Source organism: Engraulis encrasicolus, chromosome 16 (genome assembly GCF_034702125.1).
Source record: "Engraulis encrasicolus isolate BLACKSEA-1 chromosome 16, IST_EnEncr_1.0, whole genome shotgun sequence".
NCBI classification, from domain to species: domain Eukaryota; kingdom Metazoa; phylum Chordata; class Actinopteri; order Clupeiformes; family Engraulidae; genus Engraulis; species Engraulis encrasicolus.
In genome coordinates this window covers 53,202,972-53,224,813 of record NC_085872.1, presented here as the reverse complement: position 1 = coordinate 53,224,813, position 21,842 = coordinate 53,202,972, and the positions used below count along the sequence as shown (strand labels likewise).

The 21,842-nt window shown below is 42.3% G+C and overlaps 1 protein-coding gene across 2 annotated transcripts in view; it reads right to left on the bottom strand.

Moving 5' to 3' along the window:
- Nucleotides 1-16,102: 16,102 nt before the first annotated feature.
- The window catches only part of sdhc (succinate dehydrogenase complex, subunit C, integral membrane protein), a 119,138-nt gene continuing 113,398 nt past the window's right edge, over nucleotides 16,103-21,842 (bottom strand). For both annotated transcript variants that reach the window (XM_063219820.1, XM_063219819.1), the window contains exons 5-6: nucleotides 17,501-17,664; nucleotides 16,103-17,175 (exon numbers count right to left, since the gene is read on the bottom strand). In XM_063219820.1, coding sequence (XP_063075890.1) covers nucleotides 17,071-17,175; nucleotides 17,501-17,664 — 269 coding nt within the window. In that variant the 3' untranslated portion in view covers nucleotides 16,103-17,070. The remainder of the gene's footprint in view (nucleotides 17,176-17,500; nucleotides 17,665-21,842) is intronic.

The window sequence follows — 21,842 nt, the reverse complement described above, 5'->3', positions numbered from 1 at the left end:
AATAAGGCACGGGGGCGTGGTTCAATGCCACCGAGATGCAGGTCATCTTCCCCACGAAAATCGTTGCCTCAGGCGGACTGAAATCACAACATTCCCCCTTTCTCCCTGGATCATTTACAATGCTACATTAGCTACCCTGTTAGCATAGAAAAACGAGTGGTCAAATGGTAATGTGGAGTAACTTTGTTGTGCTTCATTACTTCGTGGGGCACTTTTACATCAATATATGGAAGCCACAACATTTATAGTCGCTTAGGGACTTTAAATTAAGCAAAACTTTCATGTGAAAATCAACAGGAAGTGCCGCCATGTTTTTCTCACTGGCAAAGAGCACGGTTGGTTTGCACGCATGAGCTCCAGGCCAAAACTGAGCGACTGCCACCTTGTGGACACAAGAGGGAATCACAGGAGGGAATCACAATTCAGAAACGCATCACGGGAGGGAAACACATCACGGGAGGGCGGACGGACGGACGGAGGGACGGACGGACGGACGGACACCAAAGCCTCTTATAGAGATGCGTGGGACGCATCTAAAAAAGTCTTTGCAACTGCACTTGTAGTTCTGTATATTTCCTGTGCACTTTGTATTTGCTTGTGATGTTGGCTTGATTATGTCAAAAAAAAAATTTGAGGATTCTCCCCCAAGAGCCCAGATGGGGGGGGGGGGGGACACACAGATGCCCAGCAGAGTTATTGGGCTGGAAATCATCAGTGACATCTGGAAACACACACACACACACACACACACACACACACACACACACACACACACACACACACACACACACACACACACACACACACACACACTCAATGTATCGAAGGCATGCAAACCAATTCCCTTCTTTCTGTGTGCTCGCCGGATAACTGATGGCAATTCAGAGGCACTATACAGGGTTGCCAGATCAGTTTAGGATTACCGTCTGTGAACTGGTAAGCAGGTAAGTAAGTAAGTAAGTAAGTAAGTAAGTAAGTAAGTAAATAGTTAAATAACAAGGTTTTTACAGTATTTCTCAACTGGTTTTGTACATTTCTCGAATCTCTCTCGCAATTTGCAAAACATAATATTCATTCTCAAAACAGCTTTAACAAATGGCAAAACACCGTGGATGACCTGCAAAACCGAGTCTCTTGCTCAAAACCCAAGTTTTTGTGTCAATGAACGTATCAATGCCAGCAGAATGGTTAGTCATTGTGTCATAGTGTAGTCCGTGTATGGACAAGTTAGTCAAATCGATTTGTCATGTTGTCAATTGAATAGTACACTCTTACAGTTTTTCTCGATTGGTTTGGCTAATTTCTTGAAACCGAGATGACATTTCTCTAAATTTTGGGTCATTTGGCTAAACATTCTTACACTTCTGCACAACAGTTCAGATAACTAGCAAAATGTCATATACCTCCCAAAACAGCTCATTCTTGCATCAGCACTAAACCTTCTCCCACAGAAATAGTCAGTACCATAAAAATGGCATATATCCTTCTCAATTGGTTTGGCTCATTTGCATTAATTTAGTCACTCTGTCAAAATAAACTGGATGGTTCAGCATAACGGCATGGATCCTCATCACTTGCTCATATCACTCCAAAAACAGTTTACCCGTGTGTCGAAACTGAATTCCTTCCACAGAATGCTGTTTGAAAAAATGTCAAGAAATTAGCCAAATAACAGAGGAAACTGTAGTATACACGGTTGTAAAATTATTTTCTACAAACTAGTAAAGTTACAATACCACCTGGCCTGTTGAACACTGTCATTAATTTACTGTTTACAGTAAAGAAATTCTTAAAATATTATGTCCTTGACTGTTTTGACAATTGTGTAGACTACTTTGCATATGATGACTCACACAATGAAATCATGCTGACATGTTTTGGAGAGGGCAACCATTAGACTGAGAATTGTCTAATTCGTTTAGATAAGACAGGTCAATTTATTTGGAAAATGTGCTTAATGTATGCTCAATGTGTCAACTGTAGGGTACTTGTATATAGCCATCTGCCGAGATGTACTAAACATTTGAGACATGTACAAAGCATTTGAAATTTGATGAAAGCAATGAAAAATGCCATTCTGTTGTGGGAAATTGTAAGTTGGTTTGGAGATTTGTCCGTGTTGTTTTGAGAATGTCATCTCAGTTTCGAGAAATTAGCCAAACCAATGGAGAAAAACTGTAAGGATCTTTTCTGAAGCAAAATGTTGTTTAGATTGGATGGGAAATGTTGTAAATTTGACTTTATATTACATTGATCAGACAAGATTGTCCTAGATATACATTTAGACTATGACCTATTTATTGACAGGTTTTCTCATTGCAAAATTGGAAAAATAGCAAACTCTGGTTGAGGTATCAAATGCGCCCTCTACCATCCCTTTTTTTACTTGTCTTGCAAGCCCATGTGAAAAAAATGTAGACCTGTAAAGCAAAATAAATTTGAAACAATACACTGATACTGTATAAAGTGCACTTACTGTCTTATGACATTCTAGGGAAATATTGTAATTTTGCGTGGAGCATAATTATAAAGGGCGCATGAGGCATAGAGTAATATAATGCAGTACAGTGCCTATTGTTGTATTGCATGCCTGTTATCTCTATCCCTTATATTGCCTTCGATTAGAGAGAGTCAATATTTACCTGCGAGCAATTTACCAATTCAGATCACATTTATAGATACAAATCCAGTGGAAACTATACAGTGTTTATCACATTATGACAGCTTGGTAAATCATTTTGCATGTCAAGACTTATACTATGACATAGGGCCTAAAAAGCTTTCTCAACCCCCAAAATATTTAGGCCCTAAATGTTTTGGGGGTTGAGATAGTTTTGTTTATTCAGTGACAATGCTTTTTGAGTGATATGACAAAAGCAATTGATAATGTACGAAAAAGCTGAGAATTGTACACAACCATCTGCATGGTGATGAAAGCATTTGCTAAATGCTGAAAACTATGAGAAACGTATTTTACCATGTGCACAGATAACAGCAGGAAGTCACAATTGAACAAGAACTTTTGAGAACGATTATTCTGTTGTGAGAAATGTACAAAACCAATTGAGAAATACTGTAATCGGATGTACTGCCTCCAGGACTTTTTTTTATAGCAGATATTGAACTGGAAATAATCAGTCACATCTGGCAACCCTCTGGTGGAATAATAAGAGATTCTGTGGAAGACTTGGAAGTCAAGTGGACAAGTTGACAAATAGGCAGCAAAAAACCCTTTTTTTCACAGAATATCATTTATGAAGCAAAAATAATAAAATATGGCAACTTGTGCAACAAAAAAAACAAATTGTTAACAGTCTTGATCTATTAATTGACAATATTTGTTAGTTTTTCACATTTTACACTCGTTATGCATGATAGGCTTTAATTTAGGGGTTTCAATTCATGTCAAATAAATCTTATTGTCAGGTTCCTCATATATTTTCGCCGGGTTTTTTTTTTTTTTTTTGAGTTGGAAAATTATTTGTGAAAAGAATATTGTATACGGAATCAGAAAACCATGTTTCCATTTACACAGGTGTCTGCATGGTGTCCATGGGAAGAACAGAAGAGGAGAGAAGAGGAGAGGAGAGGAGAGGAGAGGAGAGGAGAGAAGAGGAGAGGAGAGGAGAGGAGAAGAGGAGAGGAGAGGAGAGGAGAAGAGGAGAGGAGGAGAGAGGAGAGGAGAAGAGGAGAGGAGAGGGGAGGAGAAAAGAGAAGAGGAGAGGAGAGGAGAGGAGAGGAGAGGAGAGGAGAGGAGATGTGAGAGGAGAGGAGAGGGGAGGAGAAAAGAGAAGAGGAGAAGAGAGAGGAGAGGAGAGGAGAGGAGATGTGAGAGGAGAGGAGAGGAGAGGAGAGGAGAGGAGAGGGGAGGAGAAAAGAGAAGAGGAGAAGAGAGAGGAGAGGAGAGGAGAGGGGAGGAGAGGAAAGGAGAGGAGAGGAGAGGAGAGGAGAGGGGAGGAGAAAAGAGAAGAGGAGAAGAGAGAGGAGAGGAGAGGAGAGGAGAGGAGAGGAGAGGAGATGTGAGAGGAGAGGAGAGGAGAGGAGAGGAGAGGAAAGGAGAGGAGAGGAGAGGGGAGGAGAAAAGAGAAGAGGAGAAGAGAGAGGAGAGGAGAGGAGAGGAGATGTGAGAGGAGAGGAGAGGAGAGAAGAGAAGAAGAGAGAGGAGAGGAGAGGAGGAGAGAGAGGAGAGGAGAGGAGAGGCGAGGCGAGGAGAGTGAGGAGAGGAGAGGAGAGGAGAGAAGAGGAGAGGAGAGGAGATGGGAGTGAGGAGAGGAGAGAAGAGGAGGAGAGAAAAGGAGAGGAGAGAGGAGAGGAGAGGAGAGGAGGGGAGAGGAGAGGAGAGAAGAGGAGAAGAGAGAGGAGAGGAGAGGAGATGTGAGAGGAGAGGAGAGGAGAGGAGAGGAGAGGGGAGGAGAAAAGAGAAGAGGAGAAGAGAGAGGAGAGGAGAGGAGATGTGAGAGGAGAGGAGAGGAGAGGAGAGAAGAGAAGAAGAGAGAGGAGAGGAGAGGAGAGGAGAGGAGAGGAGAGGAGAGGAGAGGAGAGGAGAGGGGAAAGGAGAGGAGAGGGGAGTGAGTAGAGGGGAGGAGAGAGGAGAGGAGAGGAGAGGAGAGGAGAGGAGGAGAGGAGAGGAGAGGAGAGGAGAGGAGAGGGGAGTGAGGAGAGGAGAGGAGATGGGAGTGAGGACAGGAGAGGAGAGGAGAGGAGAGGAGAGGAGAGGAGAGGAGAGGAGAGGAGAGGAGAGGCGAGGCGAGGAGAGTGAGGAGAGGAGAGGAGAGAAGAGGAGAGGAGATGGGAGTGAGGAGAGGAGAGAAGAGGAGGAGAGGAGAGGAGAGGAGGGTAAAGGAGAGGAGAGGAGAGGAGGGGAGGGGAGAGGAGAGGAGAGAAGAGGAGAGGAGAGAGGAGAGAGGAGAGAAGAGGAGAGGAGATGAGATGAGGAGAGGAGAGGAGAGAAGAGGAGTGATGAGGAGAGGAGAGGAGAGAAGTGGAGAGGAGAGGAGAGGAGAGGAGAGAAGAGGAGATCAGAGGAGAGGAGAGGAGAGAAAAGGAGAGGAGAGAGGAGAGGAGAGAGGAGAGGAGAGGAGAAGAGAGGGAAGGAGAGGAGAGAAGAGGAGAGGAGGAGAGAGGAGAGCAGAGGAGAGGAGAGGAGAGAGGAGAGGAGAGGAGGAGAGAGAGGAGAGGAGAGGACAGAAGAGGAGAGGAGAGGAGAGGAGAGGAGAGGAGAGGAGAGGAGAGGAGAGGAGAGGAGAGGAGAAGAGGAGAGGAGAGGGGAGATGGGATGCGAGTGAGGAGAGGACAGAAGAGGAGGACAGAAGAGGAGAGGAGAGATGGGATGCGAGTGAGGAGAGGACAGAAGAGGAGGACAGAAGAGGAGAGGAGAGATGGGATGGGAGTGAGGAGAGGAGAGGACAGAAGTGGAGAGGGGAGATGGGATGCGAGTGAGGAGGGGATTTGTAAGGTATTTCATAACTATCGAGAAAAGGGGAAGTTATGGGATTTGACGACAATAGGAGGGAGGTACTTCAGAGGAATTTCGCTGGAAATAGGAAACAGTGTGAAAGAGAAGAATTAGATGGAGGGAGTTGCAGTGGAACAGAGTGGAGAGATAGCGGAAAGAGGAGAGAGAGGAGGAAGAGGAGTGCAGTTGGGAGCAGTGGTGTAGAACGCAGGTATTCGCAGTATACCCACTTCAAAATGTCAGGGATATCAGTGTAAAGTGGGTTCTGGGCATACACATAGATTCCGGAGGCCGATTGTGTATAAGACTTCCAAAGGGTTTATTAACCCTTTAACGCATAACAAGGGTCTAAATAGACCCGACTGAGTTTAAAATTTCTATATCTTTGTAAAAATACAATTTTCTTACTGAGCACTCCATGAATTCCTCAATTGACTTGTTTTTGTCCCTTAGATGACTTCATTTATTTTTATGCATCATAACTTTTTGCGTGAAAACACTTTTTTGGTTACTACCCCTTTAACGCATAACATGGGTCTAAATAGACCCGCATTCATTTCCTATGTAATTTCATCACAAGCTTAATGTCTCTTAGCCATATTGAAAAAGGATTTTGATTCTTTTACCAAAAGTCCAACTTTTTATCATTTATGGAGTATTAACTCCCAACATCAATACTTATTTTAAATTCTTGATGGTTATTCTTTGATATAGAAGTCATTTTATATAACTATATGATATTTAGACACATGGGTCTAAATAGACCCGCATTCATTTCCTATGTAATTTCATCACAAGCTTAATGTCTCTTAGCCATATTGAGAAAGGATTTTGATTCTTTTACTAAAAATTCAACTTTTTGTCATTTATGGAGTATTAACTCCCAACATTAATACTTAATTCAAATACGTTATGGTTATTCTTTGAAATAGACATCTTTTTATACAATTATATGATATTTACACACATGGGTCAAAAATGATCCGCATTCATTTTTTATATACAGAATTATTAGGCAAACATGTTTTTTGACCATATTGTCTTTTTTATGCTTATTTTCCAACAGGAATCTATATGAACTTGAAAACCTATCAGATTTAAGCATTCCAGGCCATGCATATTTGTATAAAAATATGTGGCTGTGGTCGAAGGTGCCCAAGGTGCCCAACACCTTATATCAGGTGTGCATAATTATTAGGAAACTTTGTTGTCTTCTTGGAAAATGGGCCACAAAATAGATCTAACAAACTCTGAAAAGTCGATTAACACTTTTGAAGTCTTCTAGAGGGATGTGGCTGTCGTGAAATTGGCAAAAATTGAGAAGAATTTAAGGTGGAGCTACAAAAAAGTATTACCCTGCAGTCCTATAATATTACACAACAGAAACCTACACCAAGTGTCCAGAAGAACAGGGCATTGAGCACTCAGATATATGGCCAAGGTAAGAAGGGATGACACTAGACAAGTTAATTAAGTCAAGACTGGGTCAAAAATACCTGGGGACAGAGTTTTCAAAGTTAGGCCTATATGGACTTGGGAAATTGACTCTTGACAGACAGGGTAGCCCATGCTGGATCATTGAGAGGAAGACATTTGCATCTTTTGAAGACCATGGTATTTATGCTGTACTTTGCTGGCATTTGAGTGGAACTCAGGAACTCATGTAAGTGTGCACATTGCTGATCTAGCCATAGACTCATCTACCTGGTCCATTAACAGTCACCTTCACTAGTTCATAAAACCATTGAAAAAAACTGTCTAAAGACATTTCTTGACCCAGTCTTGACTTAAGTTTCTTGTTGAGTGGTCTTCAGGTTTCAGCCTGTTTTACCTTGGCCATGTCTCTGAGTGCTGAATACAATGTTCTTGTGGACACTCAATGTAGGTTTCAGTTCTGGAATATAACAGCACTGCAGGTAATACTTTTGTGGTAGTTTCATCTTCAATTCTTCTAAATCTGGTAGTGACTTTGTGAGCTCATGTCATGTGACACTGATGGCTTTGTAACAGTGCTTTAGACGGATGTGACCAATATTTCAAGACAGCCACACCCCTCTGGAAGACATCACAATTGTTTATAGTATTTTTGGAGTTTGTTAGATGTCCTTTGTGGCATATTTTCCCATAAGAAAGCAACGTTTCCTAATAATTATGCACATTAATTATGCCCTGATATAGGCTATTGGGCTCCTCCGATCACACTGTCTCTTATTACACAAATATGCATGACTTGGAATGCTTAAATCCAATAGGTCAGCAGTGGTCAACAGTGGTCAAAAACAGTTTATTTGTTCCTGATTGGAATCCTTTTAAATATATTTTAGTTCCTAACGTGAAACACTTCAGACTTAGGCTATGTCTGCAATAATGGGGGAAATTATTTGTGTGTTTATTTATATAAGATATAAAAAATAACATTTTGTGCATTAAAAACAGCCTAAATCACAACTTTTAATCCATTAGCTATTAAAATACATTAATTGTGGAAGTTATTATAGTGAAAGATTTAGACTTCCATTAGAAATGAATGCGGGCCATTTTCGGTCCACGTCTAGAAATTAGTGATTTCATTCCAAATTCATGTTTATTTGTAAAATAAAAATATAAGAACATTTAAAAAAATACTTTTTTGAATTAAGAATTATGGGATAAAATGTATTGGGTTTAGAAGTTGTGTGAGAAAATACATGGTTAATGCTGAGAAATACATTGGAAATGAATGCGGGTCTATTTAGACCCATGTTATGCGTTAGTGTGAGTCCAATGGCTTATGCATTAAAGGGTTAACCGTTTATCAGCACACAACATTAAAGGCTGCTCCACATCTGACTAATTCACTCCCAGTCTCCGTTTCCCTCCAGAGAGCTCACCGGTTCCTCCCCCCAGTGTTCCAAAATATCTCACGTAAAAGTCCCAACACTTTGCTCTCTTCTTTCAACATAAAGGTGTTCATATTTAAGTGTTACATAATACTCCCCTACCCCCAAAGAAATGTCCTCATTTCAAAATTTTAAACAGAAAAGCAACCCTTTTAAAGAAAACCACAGGACTGTTTAGGTAATTACCAAAAACAAACAAAAAATATACCTGTATGGATCTAATGTTCAGGGACAACAAGCAGCAGACTGTCCTAGTCTAACATTGGAGTAGGTGAGCAGCCCAAACAGCAAAACAACAAAGTGAATGCCTATATAGGTACAGTATATGCAGTACATAACTACTGCAAGGGTAGAACACCAAAACAAATGTTTCTTTCTTCCTCTTTTTTGTTTTTGTTTTTTTGAGCTTCAGTTTATGACAGTTCAAAGTCCCGAAGGTAAGAGGGCATGCGTCGTGCCCGACCAGGAAGTGAACGAATGATCACTGGTGTGTTCCCCTGTCCTGGGGAATCTGTAGAGGGCCTCGGCCCCCTAGGGGACACAGGCGTGTTCCCTTGTGTCTGGGAATCTGTCGACGGCCTGGGCCCATGAGGGGCCACAGGTGTGTTCACCTGTGCTGGGGGATCTGCAGATGGCCTGGGCCCACGAGGGGCCACATGTGTGCTCATTTGTGCCGGGGGATCTGCCGATGGCCTGGGCCCACGAGGGGCCACATGTGTGCTCATTTGTGCCGGGGGATCTGCCGATGGCCTGGGCCTGGGCCGGGGCCGTAGGGTAGGTCCAGTGCCAGATGTCGCCCCCTGAGTGTGTGCCTGTTGAGGTTGTTGTGGTGTAGATGGGTGTAAAATGGGCTGTTGGTGAAATGTTGGTGTTGCTGGCAGACTATGGTATGGCAGGAACCCAGAGCGGGTTGTTGGGGGAGTCAGGTGTCTGTTGGATGGTGTAATGTACTGTATGGGCTGTATGGGCTGGATCACTAATGAACGGTTTAGTGCGATTGTAATGGATAACCTTTGGTTTAGCTCCAGGTCTCGAAAGATCACGCATTGAAAAGGTGACGGGCGGGGAACCATCAGAAGGAGCCAGAGGCTGTATGACCTGGTACGGGCCAACCCAGCGTGGCGCTATTTTGTTGCGCTGGTGGGCTGGATCATCCACTAAAATCAAATCGCCTGCCTGATATGGGGAATATTTCTGGTGACGGTCATAGTAATGGCGCTGCTTTTCCTGAGCTTTATCTCTAAAGGCAGTGGCTGACTCGTAAGCACTAGAAAGGCGCTGGCGTAGATGGTGAGCGTATGCAGCTGGTGTACCGCCTGTAGCTAAAGTACAGTGGGTGTCAGGTGTGAGTAAACTATCCAAGGGAATTCGAGCCTCACGGCCATGGGCTAAGAAGAAAGGTGTTATATGCCAGTGCAATCTGGGGTAAATGGTCATCCCATTCCCGCCCAACGCTCAGTAAGTACTTGGCCAGCTCCTCTTTTAAGGTGCGATTATACCGTTCGACGGCTCCATCGCACTGTGCATGGTAAGGTGATGTGCGAAGCTTATGAATGGACAGAAGAGTGCACAGCTGTTTCACCAGATCTGATTCAAACTGTCTTCCTTGGTCTGAATGAAGCGATTCAGGGACTCCATGCTGTGGGACATATTTCTCAAAAATGCAGTGTGCCACAGAAACAGCGGTTTGGTCCTTTAAAGGGTAGAGGTTGACAAACTTGGTGTACAAATCCATCATAACTAAGACGTAACGGTGGCCTTTCGTGGACATTGGCAATTCTGTTATGTCAGCAGCAACTATCTGAAAGGGTCGGTCAGGAGAAATAGAGACTAGAGGAGCCTGGGGACGAGGCACAGGAGAACGCCTTGACTGACAAGCTAGACACTTGGCGCAGTGCTTGGAAATATCAGTAGACATATATGGCCAATAGAATTTCTGTTGGGCCTTGTCAAACGCTTTGCCACAGCCATAGTGACCTGCACCTGGATGGCCATGGACATGGTGTAGTATGTCGGGAATGAGCGCGGTGGGGATAACTACCTGCTCTATTCCCGGAGGAGAGAGTGCACTTCTGACTAACAGGCCATTGGTTATGGTGAGACGGCTGAACTGGGACCACATTTTCCTGAGGTAAGCAGAGGCCCCGCGTAACCTCCATATTGGTGGCCGTCGTCCTGTTGTGACCCATGACAAAACTGTGGCAAGGTCTGGGTCTGCCTGTTGTTTTTGAGCAATATTCCACTCAGTCTGTATTTGGACCTGGTTAATGGGCATTCTCTGGGCATTGCCGACTGTCTCAGTAGTATGGTCTGGGTCCGTCTGTAGTTCTTGTGCAATGTCCCGTTCTGTCTGTAATTGTCTGTGATGAATTGGCGTGGCATGGTCAGGAATAGACGTCTCAGTGGTGTCTTCTGTCTGCGTGGCCCTATCTGCAGCCTCTGTGAGCTGAGCAGAGCTATGGTTCTCCATGGGGTCCGGAGGGCGAGACATGCTGTCTGCATTCATATGTTTGGCCCCGTCACGGTGGACTATGCACCAGTCATAAAGGTCCAGCTCCACCGACCAGCGGGCTCGACGTCCAGTGGGGTCCTGGTCTAATGGCAGCTTCTTGAGGCCGACCAATGGCTTGTGATCCGTAATGATGGTGAAGGGGTGAGCTGCCACATAATGGCGGAAGTGACGGACGCTCCACACAATGGCCCACAGCTCACGGTCAAATGTAGACCATTTCCTCTCTGAAGCTGAAAGCAGGTGGCTAGCATATGCGATGACATGTTCTCGGCCGTTCACCTTCTGCGACAAGACCGAGCCAATGGCATGGAGTGACGCATCCGTGTAGAGCAGGAAAGGTGCTGAAAGATTTGGAAACGCCATGACTGGTGGTGATGTTAAGGCCTGCTTCAGCACTAAGAAGGCCTCCTCTGCTTCATTTGACCATATGAATGGCACCCCTTTGTGTGTAAGACGGTGTAAGGGATCAGCGATGTGTGCAAAATCTTGAATGAAACGCCTATAATAGGAACACAGCCCCAAAAATGCTCTGACTTGCGTGGCTGACTGTGGGACTTGCCAGTTGGTGACCTTCTCCGTGTTGGCTGGGTCGGGCTCCACCCCATTGCTGGAGACGCGATGGCCAAGGAATGTGACCGAAGAACAGGCCAGGTGACACTTTGCTCTCTTCTTTCAACATAGAGGTGTTCATATTTAAGTGTTACATCAGTATACCTAACTAAAATTGATTGATCCATTATTTAGAATAGCAGAGTACTCCCACCTCAAAAAATGCTCAAATCTACAGTACACCCACCCCAAAAAAGGTAGACTACACCACTGATTGGAAGGAATTGCATACAGTATAAAGAGAGAGAGAGAGAGTGGAAATAGAGCAAGAGGGTAAGAGCTGGGAGGAAGAGGTGAAGACGTACCAGAAGTCGCTCTGGGATGGAGGCCAGTTCTGCTATGAGATGGCCTCTCTCTCTCGTTAGCTATGAGATGGCCTCTCTCGTCTGCAATGAGATGGCCTCTCTCTCTCGTCTGCTATGAGATGGCCTCTCTCGTCTGCTATGAGATGGCCTCTCTCTCTCGTCTGCTATGAGATGGCCTCTCTCTCTCGTCTGCTATGAGATGGCCTCTCTCGTCTGCTATGAGATGGCCTCTCTCTCTCGTCTGCTATGAGATGGCCTCTCTCGTCTGCTATGAGATGGCTTCTCTCGTCTGCTATGGGATGGCCTCTCTCGTCTGCTATGAGACGGCCTCTCTCGTCCAAGACTCAGCTCAGATCCTCTTTGCACGCAGAGGGAAGCAGCTTGGAGAGGAAATACAGTACACTACCACACACAAACCAGAATCTCTCTCTCTCTCTCTCTCTCTGAATGTTATGTTAGTCATAGTATTTCACTGACCTATAAGCCTGCTGACCTACCTACAGACATGAGATTATATGATACGACTGTGAGATATCTACAGGTGTAGTTTGTCACTGTGTCTTACAGTGAAGTTTCCACGATCATCATACAGAACATGTATGCATGCTGAAGGATTTCCCCTAAGGCAAAAATGCACCTGTTGACCCTCATGACATTCACTGTGTAGCGCTGCCACAGCCCTTATAGAACAGCCTTGCCACTCGCTATTAAGCCCCATTGTAACAGTTGCTTGCATTAGTTCTATGGTTTTTGGCTGCAGTTCTGATGAGTTCTCCACTAGTCGCGCATCGGAGACCAGAATGAATGGGACCCAATGGAGCTAGATGCTAAAAATCTTAATTTTCACCCAGGTCTCATCAACAAAGCTCATATTTGAATGTCGTTCTGGATACTTCAATAAGGGATTCACTCAACAGTTTAATAAAAAAGCACATATGTCCGTTTGATTTGTTACAGGAGGCGTTTTTGTTGCTCACTACTCGCTAGCTTTTTGCTAAGGATGTGACGTCATAGACACTTAAAATCACTTTTTAAGCATATGCGTGGCTCAAAAGATCTAAAACTCAGCCGTGGGTATTTTCTATATATAGTCTTTCGAAAGCAACACCCGAATTACACGAGAAAAAAATCATATACTGAGATAAAGGCACCATGAGGGGTTTTGCTCCATAGGACTCCATTCATTCTGGTCTCCGGGCCGCCACGTGGATAAGGGTGGACCTGCAACTAGTGCTCTAAACTTGCCATAGAACTAATACAAACCTGCCTCGTTTCGGAAACCGGAAATTCACCTTGAAACCAACCAGTGGCGTATCTGGGTTTATTCAATCTGTGGCGCTGCCTCTGCATACTGGATTCACTGCTTTGCACAGGCAAGTCTGAACTCGACCGATACAGGTTTTTTAATGGCCGATGCGATACTGATTTTTTCCCCCCCATCACCCTTGGCCGATACCCGATTTCCGATACCCGGTATTTGGGGCAGATATGGGTTAAAAAAAAAAAAAAAGGTTAAGAAATGACAAATATTCCAGGTCTCAAGTTTAAAATAAACATTCCTTGAACATTATCAAATTGAGGTAGAACTTGTAACATCCAACATTTACTCTAACAATCAAGTAATGTCTAACAATCAAGTAATAAAAAATAAAGTGTCTTGGTGCTTTAAAAAAAACTGACCTGAATGACATAAAATAATAAATATTGCGTATCGGCCAAAACCATACTCGTATCGGCCCACACCGATACACTTAAAATATGCAAATATCGTCCCAATAACGATACCGATATATTTATATATCGGTCTATCCTTAGTCTAAACATGTACAGCAATTGATATGTCTTGTTAATTGTACAAAGTTGTACGAGTACACACATCTTCCAGTAATATTCCTCATACATGCATGTGTGTACATGGCCGTAACTACCATTGAGGTCATGTCCTCGTTTTTTTTTCCAGTAATGTGAAATTTATCTATGATGAAAATTGATATATGATCAACAATGATGAATTCAGTCTGTATACGACACCCCCATTTATCCTCAAGACAGTGATAAAAAAAACGTAAGAGTTTGATTAAAAAAAGAGTTTGTTTGAAGTATTTGACGCATTCCAAATGTACGATGTACAGTACAGCGTGCAGTATTTGACCTCGGTGTTTGAAAATGTCTGGTTACGGCCCTGTGTGTACTTCTAATAGATTCAGAGAAACACAAAACATCTGGTGACACACACACACACACACACACACACACACACACACACACACACACACACATCTTCCAGTGACACTTGGTGTCCATGAGTACAGTAGTGGGCTGAATTAAATTGAAAGATTCCAATGAACGCACATGTACACACACACACATACACACTCAAAACATCTGCTGTCCGTCATACTTGGCAAAGACACACACACACACACACACACACACGTCTTCCATACTATCATATACTAAAATTGATAAGATTCCGAGAAATACACACACACGCAAACACTCAAAAAATTGGCATCAGTCATCCCTTGGCCAGGACACACACACACACACACACATACAATCATAGTACAAGTGGGCAGGAAAGGCAGCAGGGGGACAAAGGGCTCACTTGTGAGGGGCCCCAGAATTGGATCCTCATTACATTGTATTGATTGGGTTTGGGGTGTCGTGCTGAAAAGTGAGTCCCTGCCAGAACACGAGTGCCCTCATTGAAACCAATCACATTTTTTGAGAGAAAATTATACTCATTTTCGCAGAATGAATTACATAATTTATGAACTAAAAATATGCTTATGAAACATTACTCGTCCTCCACTTAATATGAGCTATTTGAATGAAACCGTAACATTTGTTATGACAATTCTTCGATTCGTTTATGGAAATAATACTGAAATTGTAACCAGATCTTTGTAATACTTCCAGAAGGAATGTATATGCTTTATTGATAGGCTTTCCATCTTAAATTGTGTTGAATTTGTCTGCAAAAATGGGTAAAAAATATCTGAAAAATTGGCCATTGGTTTCCATTGGTTTCAATGAGGGCAGTCGTGTTCTGGCAGGGACTCGCTTTTCGGCACGACAGGGGCCCTTTCAGATGTCTTTCTCCCAGGCCCATGGAGATGGGGGGCCCAGAATCAAACCCCAATTACATTGTGTGTATATAAAAGGGGGGCCCTTTCAGATGTCTTTGTCCCGGGCCCAGGCAAAGCTGCCCACTTGGCTAAATAAAACAAATAGATGCCGGGGAACACAGACACGTCACACACTAGGACTGGGAGACATGGGAAAAAAAACTATATCACGATATGTATTACTTTATATCACGATAACGATACATATCACGATATAGCACAATTACATACGTTTTCAGTTATTCTCTTGATTTTTTCATGTCGCAAAACAACCTTTCTTTTAAATGGATCTTTTTATTCTTATTTTTACAGTTACATGAACTTATAGTGTGTATTGTGAGAAGATGAAATGTAATTAAATTATATTCAATTGTAAACAACTGATGAAAGTACTATCACGATATAGGAGAAAGGTCACGATATACACTTTTATATCACGGTTATGATATATATCGTCATATTGCCCAGCCCTATCACACACACTTCAAAACATCTGGCAGTCATACGCTAATTAGCCCACTAAACCTTTATTGACCTCGTCAGCTTCCCTTCCAACGTTCAAAAGGGGGGAAAAAAGCGTTCATTAATCATGAATTCGATGTGATTTTTTAGGTTCAAATTGTTTTTTTAACTCCTGACATTCCAGCTGCATCTGGTGACCCTGGAAAGCTACACACACATCTGCCAGTGGGCGCTAATTACAGCACGGAGAATGTGTGTGTGTGTGTGTGTGTGAGATGATCTTTAATACTGTGTGGGGTTTTTTTGTGTGTCTGTCGACCAATAGACTAATGTGTAGTCTTTTATGCCATTGACACCCATGTATAACACATGGCTATTGAACTACAAATTACCTAAAATGGCCGCCGACAACCTCTCCAGTTAGCCATTTGCAGTCTTCTCTGCCGCTGAAAACCTAAACCTGGCCCCAAGTCTACTCAGGGAGGGATTAGGATTCCGAGAACCCCCCCCCCCCCCCCCTAGTGCAGTGGTTCCAAACCTTTTTCGTCTCACGTACCCCCTAAACCTTTTTGTAGTGCCATGAGTACCCCCTCATTCATGCTCTATATCTCTTCCTCTATCCCAATGTGACTATGCCCCATATATTTGCTACTATTACATTTTCCCAAGTACCCCCTCCAGTGTGCTCGCGTACCCCTGGTTGGGAAACACTGGGCTAGTGTACAAAACAATTCAAGCACACATGTAAGTAGGTGTATAGATAATAGATCATATTTATTCATTTTCATTTCTTTACTGAAACAATACACTTGTGATGCGACACGTGTGACAATGTGACACATGTGACGTGACACAACGTGTGACATGACATGAAAGACAAATTGACATAACGACACATAACGACTCTGTCGGGTGGAGTCTCCCTTTAAGAAAAACCTTCCTTGTTCCTGGGTGGTGGTGGGGGATGTTGGATGTGTAGATTCATCATTAAGAGGAAAGCTAAGCCAACGGATGGCAGGCCAAGTAAGAACCACTTTTAGGTGGGCCATGACAAGCATACCAAATGGGCCTTGAGATCATTTTCTAAAAAATCTAAATAACATTTGCGTGCGCGTCGCTGTTGAGCATTTCAGTGTTATTGTTTATTGGATCAGAGATGGGGCCCGCAATTCGAGTGGGGTTTGGAAGCCCTGGTGTAGCAGCTCTTCTCTCTCTATTGCAGATACAACTCATCATGTGAAGTGAAGGGTAATGGGTTTCATCTGGAGGCCATACTGTGCAATTTTCGGAAATTAGCTTATTTTACACCTTTATAGTTAAATGATTGAGTACTTTTAACCGTTCTCCGAGTAGGGCAGTGCAAATGTTACCTCCAAGCTAGCAGTTAACATGGAATGCTATGAGACCAGCTAGCTAGCTGTAGTAAACTTTGCACTGCCCTGCTCAGAGAATGACTAGAAGTACTAGAGAGAGGTAAAACTCAATCACTTAACTCAAGGAGAGGTGTAAAATAAGCTTATTTCCAAAAATGGCAGTTAAAACATGGTGTAGAAGTCTAGATGGAGGTGTAGGTGTCTAGATGGAGGTGTGGAAGGCTAGATGGAGGTGTGGAAGGCTAGATGGAAGGCTAGCCAGTTGTAGTCTTTTCTCCCACTGAAACCCATTATTAGACGTAGCTACTGAACTACAAACATGGTGTAGGTGTCTAGATGGAAGGCTAGAACAGGGCCAGGCCGATGGAGGTGAGGACAGAGAGAGCCATGACCACGTATCCGGAGCGGTAGACCTCGGGGATCTTGAAACCCTTACCCACGTCCCACATCTGGAGGAGGAGAGAGAGAGAGAGAGAGAGAGAGAGAGAGAGAGAGAGAGAGAGAGAGAGAGAGAGAGAGAGAGAGAGAGAGAGTGAGTTTAACATACATTTATTTCTCGCAAGTTTTTTAAGCAGGTGTTTTTCAAATACGCTGTAGAAAAACCAAAATTAGCAACAAACACATTAGCATTAGCCGTTTACACCCCCAACCCCAACCCCCTACTGAACTACAAAATGGCCTTTTCAGTTAGCCAGTTGTAGTCTTTTCTCCCACTGAAACCCATTATTAGACGTGGCTACTGAACTACAAAATGGTGTATATTTATTTACTTACCAAGTGGCGGATGCCGTTGTAGGTGTGGTAGGCGACGGGGAAGGCCAGCGCGAACTTGCTGAAGGCCAGGAAGTGAGGCCCGTACGCCAGCGACTGGATCAGGTCCAGGTAGTAGGGGTAGTTACCCGGCAACACCAGGGCAGCAACCGCGAATAAGGAGATACCTGCAGGGGACAGGGGGGCAGAGAGGGAGAGAGAGGAACAAGTCTTATGCCACCGCGAATAAGGAGATACCTGCAGGGGACAGGGGGGCAGAGAGGGAGAGAGAGAGGAACGAGTCTTATCCAATAAGTCTTTAAATGCAAGTAGTGCCTTCTCTTCTTCCTTTAACTCTATCGCACCGGACGCATCATATTTGTTTCATCAAATTCAAAGCCCTCTCCCCGCTGACACACAAAAAAAATCGATCTCAAAAACATCTTGCGTGTCATTTCCAAACGTCCTGCAGTACACGGAAACCGCCACAAAAGAGCAGCGGTCAACAACAAGTTGACCACAGCTCGGCAAAAAATGGAAAAATGGGGTAGAAGCGGTTTCCCTGACCGACGCAGAGATATCGTCAAATTGCAAAGGGTTTGTGTACAAATTTCCGAAATATAATTCTATATACTTTAATTTGAACACTTACTATGTGCAATTAATCAAGGAAGAGTTTATATTTTTACACCGTGTTGCAGAGAGATCGTGCTAAAACTGATGAAACAAATAAGCGCCATCCGGCGGTGGCAGGAAGTCAGCCTGCATTTTGCCATAGGGAAACTTACAAAGCATACCACGCCGATCATTTAACAAAACACACAAGTTGTTTTACTTCAAGACAAAGATATTGCCTAAAAAACAGGTTTTACTTGCAATTTTGAAAATGTAACTTAATGCAAAATGTTGAAATTATGATCTCGTAAAAAATGCATTGAAGTGAATGGTCATTTCTTTAAAGCCTGATGAAACATATATGATGCATTAACCCTTTAGCTACCAGAACTTTTTTTGAATAGGCCGGAATTCTACCAAGAATTCTAAGAAAAAAGCTGCATTTTGGTCATATTTTAAATAATGTCAAATAACTTGAAAATAAATGAAAAGTGTCAATTACAAGTTACTTTCATATTAAAGAAGAGGGTAACACTTTATAATAAGTACCCCTTTTTAGGCATTACTTAAGGGTTAGTTAAGCCTTATTTTACCATTAGTTAACCCTTAGTGAATCACGAGTTAATCATTATGTAAGTATTATTTCTCATTTCCTAACTATTATCTACTACAATTAGTAAATGGTTAGTGTGTGCTGGTGTAACGGTTCGCTAAGCAAAGTTAAACCTTAGTTAATCCTTATTTTTAACATTAATTGACCCTTAGTGAATCACGAGTAAGTCGTTATGTATGTGTTATTTCTCATTTCTTAACCATTAACTAATACCGTTAGTAAATGGTTAGTGTGTGCTGATGTAACTACTCGCTAAACAAAATTAAGCATTAGTTAACCCTTAGTGAATCACGAGTCAGTCATTATGTATTTCTGTGAAATTATTAAGTACTGTTAATTAATCATTCGTCTATGGTGATTTAACTTTCTGATAAGCATTAGTAAACCATCATTAAAATGTCTGATAACCCACCTTTATTTATGAAAAAAACATTGTCTCTTTGTTGTCTCCTACCACCTAACCATTAACAAGTACTATTAGGCATGTATGGTAACGGTTTGTAAACTCTTGCTTTAGCATCAGTGAAGTCTTATTTAACCCTTTTGTAATGGTTAGTGTGTGATGACTGGTAGCATGGCAAACAGTAGGCCTAGGCCTAAGTTGAGGCTCATGTGACTGCCCCTCATGGATGTTTCTGGACGTTAACAAATGACTTGTTAAGCGTTGCTTATGCATTATCAAGGAATTACGAACCATTACTTAAGTATATCTGGGGAACTGATCTAAAGTGAAAACCTTTCCATGCTTTCCAAAAACGTTAACAAATGACTTCTTAAGCATTGCTTATGCATTATCAAGGAGTTAAAACTCATTAAGTAAGTATATCTGGGGAACTGATCTAAAGTGAAAACCTGTTATGGCTTTACAACACATTAACGAATGACTTGATAAGCATTGCTTATGCATTACCAAGAAGTTTCAACGCATTACTAACGCATATCTGGGGAACCTTTTAAGTGAAAACATTTCCATGCTTTCCGAAACACTAACAAAGGACTTGGTAAGCATTGCTTATGCATTATCAAGGATTTATAACCCATCACTTAGCTATATCTGGGGAACTGTTCTAAAGTGAAAACCTTTCCATGCTTTCCGAAACGTTAACAAATGACTTGATAAGCATTGCGTAAGCATTATCGAGAAGTTTCAACGCATTAATAACGCATATCTGGGGAACTTTTTCTGTGAAAATCTTTCCATGCCTACTTAAGTAGGCCTATATCTGGGGAACTTCTCTGAAGGGAAAATCTTTCCATGCTTTCCAAAACATTAACAAATGACTTGATAAGCATTGCTTATGCATTATCAAGGAGTTACAACTCATTACTTAAGTATATCTGGGGAACTGATCTAAAGTGAAAACCTTTCCATGCTTTACAAAACGTTAACAAATGATTTGTTAGGCATTGCTTATGCATTAACAAGAAGTTACAACTCACTACTTGTGCATATCTGGGGAACTTTTGAAGTGAAAACCTTTCCATGCTTTCCAAAACGTTAACAAATGACTTTTTAAGCATTGCTTATGCATTATCAAGGAGTTACAACTCATTACTTAAGTATATCTGGGGAACTGATCTAAAGTGAAAACCTTTCCATGCTTTACAAAACGTTAACAAATGATTTGTTAGGCATTGCTTATGCATTAACAAGAAGTTACAACTCACTACTTCTGCATATCTGGGGAACTTTTAAAGTGAAAACCTTTCCATGCTTAACTTTGCTTAGCGAACCGTTATATCAGCACACACTAACCATTTACTAACGGTAGTAGATGATAGTTAGGAAATGAGAAATAATACTTACATAATGATTAACTCGTGATTCACTAAGGGTTAACTAATGGTAAAATAAGGCTTAACTAACCCTTAAGTAATGCCTAAAAAGGGGTACTTATTATAAAGTGTTACCAAGAAGGGTAAACACACTTTCAAATGGTATATCATTTATGGATAATTAATTGTTCAGTATTCCCATAGAGTGCCTTTGATGTGGATTAAATGATAAAAATGTGATAAAATCCGATATTATCTAGGCCTATCTATCTATATATCTATATATTTAGGCCTATATATCTACCTATCGATCTATCTATCTATCCTTCCGTCCATCCATCCATCCATCCAGGCTCAAAGTTGAACAATGGACATGTGACGACAACAAATGTCGTTCACCCAGAAGTCCTGTTTTCAAGCGGTCGGCCTATGGATTATATGCGATAACTGTAAAGGACTACACTAGCTAATAATGTTTGAACTAAACCATGCCAAAGACGTGTAAGGATAACCGTAGAAGTGTCCGCGATATCAGACGGGACATGAATGGAGCTCTAAGGAAGTTTCCAACCCCGATTTGGCACAGGTAAGACGCGCCAGGCATCACCGAGTAATACGGAATTGAAGTGCTACAAACACCACGTTGGTAGGCTATTATTGGAAGTTAGCATTCAACTCAACGCCTTCGCGCATATTTTTATGAAGGACAACGTGGAGTAGTAGGCCTAACAGTAGCCTACTTGACTGCTTTGCCAAAGCTGACACGCAAAATGGGTAGGCGCTGCGCTGCGCTTCCTTCATGCGCTGTTGCACAGAGCTATCGCTGGTCGTTGTTCCAGGAAACTAAGATAGTTGGATACCAACATATGGTTTCACTCTGAAAACACACCGAAGACAGTTTACATTTTTAATATGTGGCGTGTTGACATCGGCTGGACAGTTGCGTTTGCTATTTAGGACCATGGCAGAACCCATCACAGTTGAACACCATCTCATAAGCCTAATAAAACAACATGATCTAAAATAGCCCAAATAGTCATAAACATGTGCTGTTGACCACGAAAATAGATCGGAGAGGGTTGGAAGTTTTCATATTTAGTGTATATTGATTGTAGAAACAGAATGGTTATGTTTGTAGCCATTCAATCTCGGACGGCCGTCATTTGAATTGACGGCAGATTGCCAAATCGCATAAAGCGGCGCATCTCGAAATAAAATCTAAAATACTGAAAAATAAAATAATATAAACATATAGTTTTTATACTGAAAGTATATCGAGGAGGGTCTGTAATATTGAGCTAAAGTGTTTGAAAGCTGGAAAAACTGCATGATGACGGCCGTTCAGCTGTATTTTCATATGAA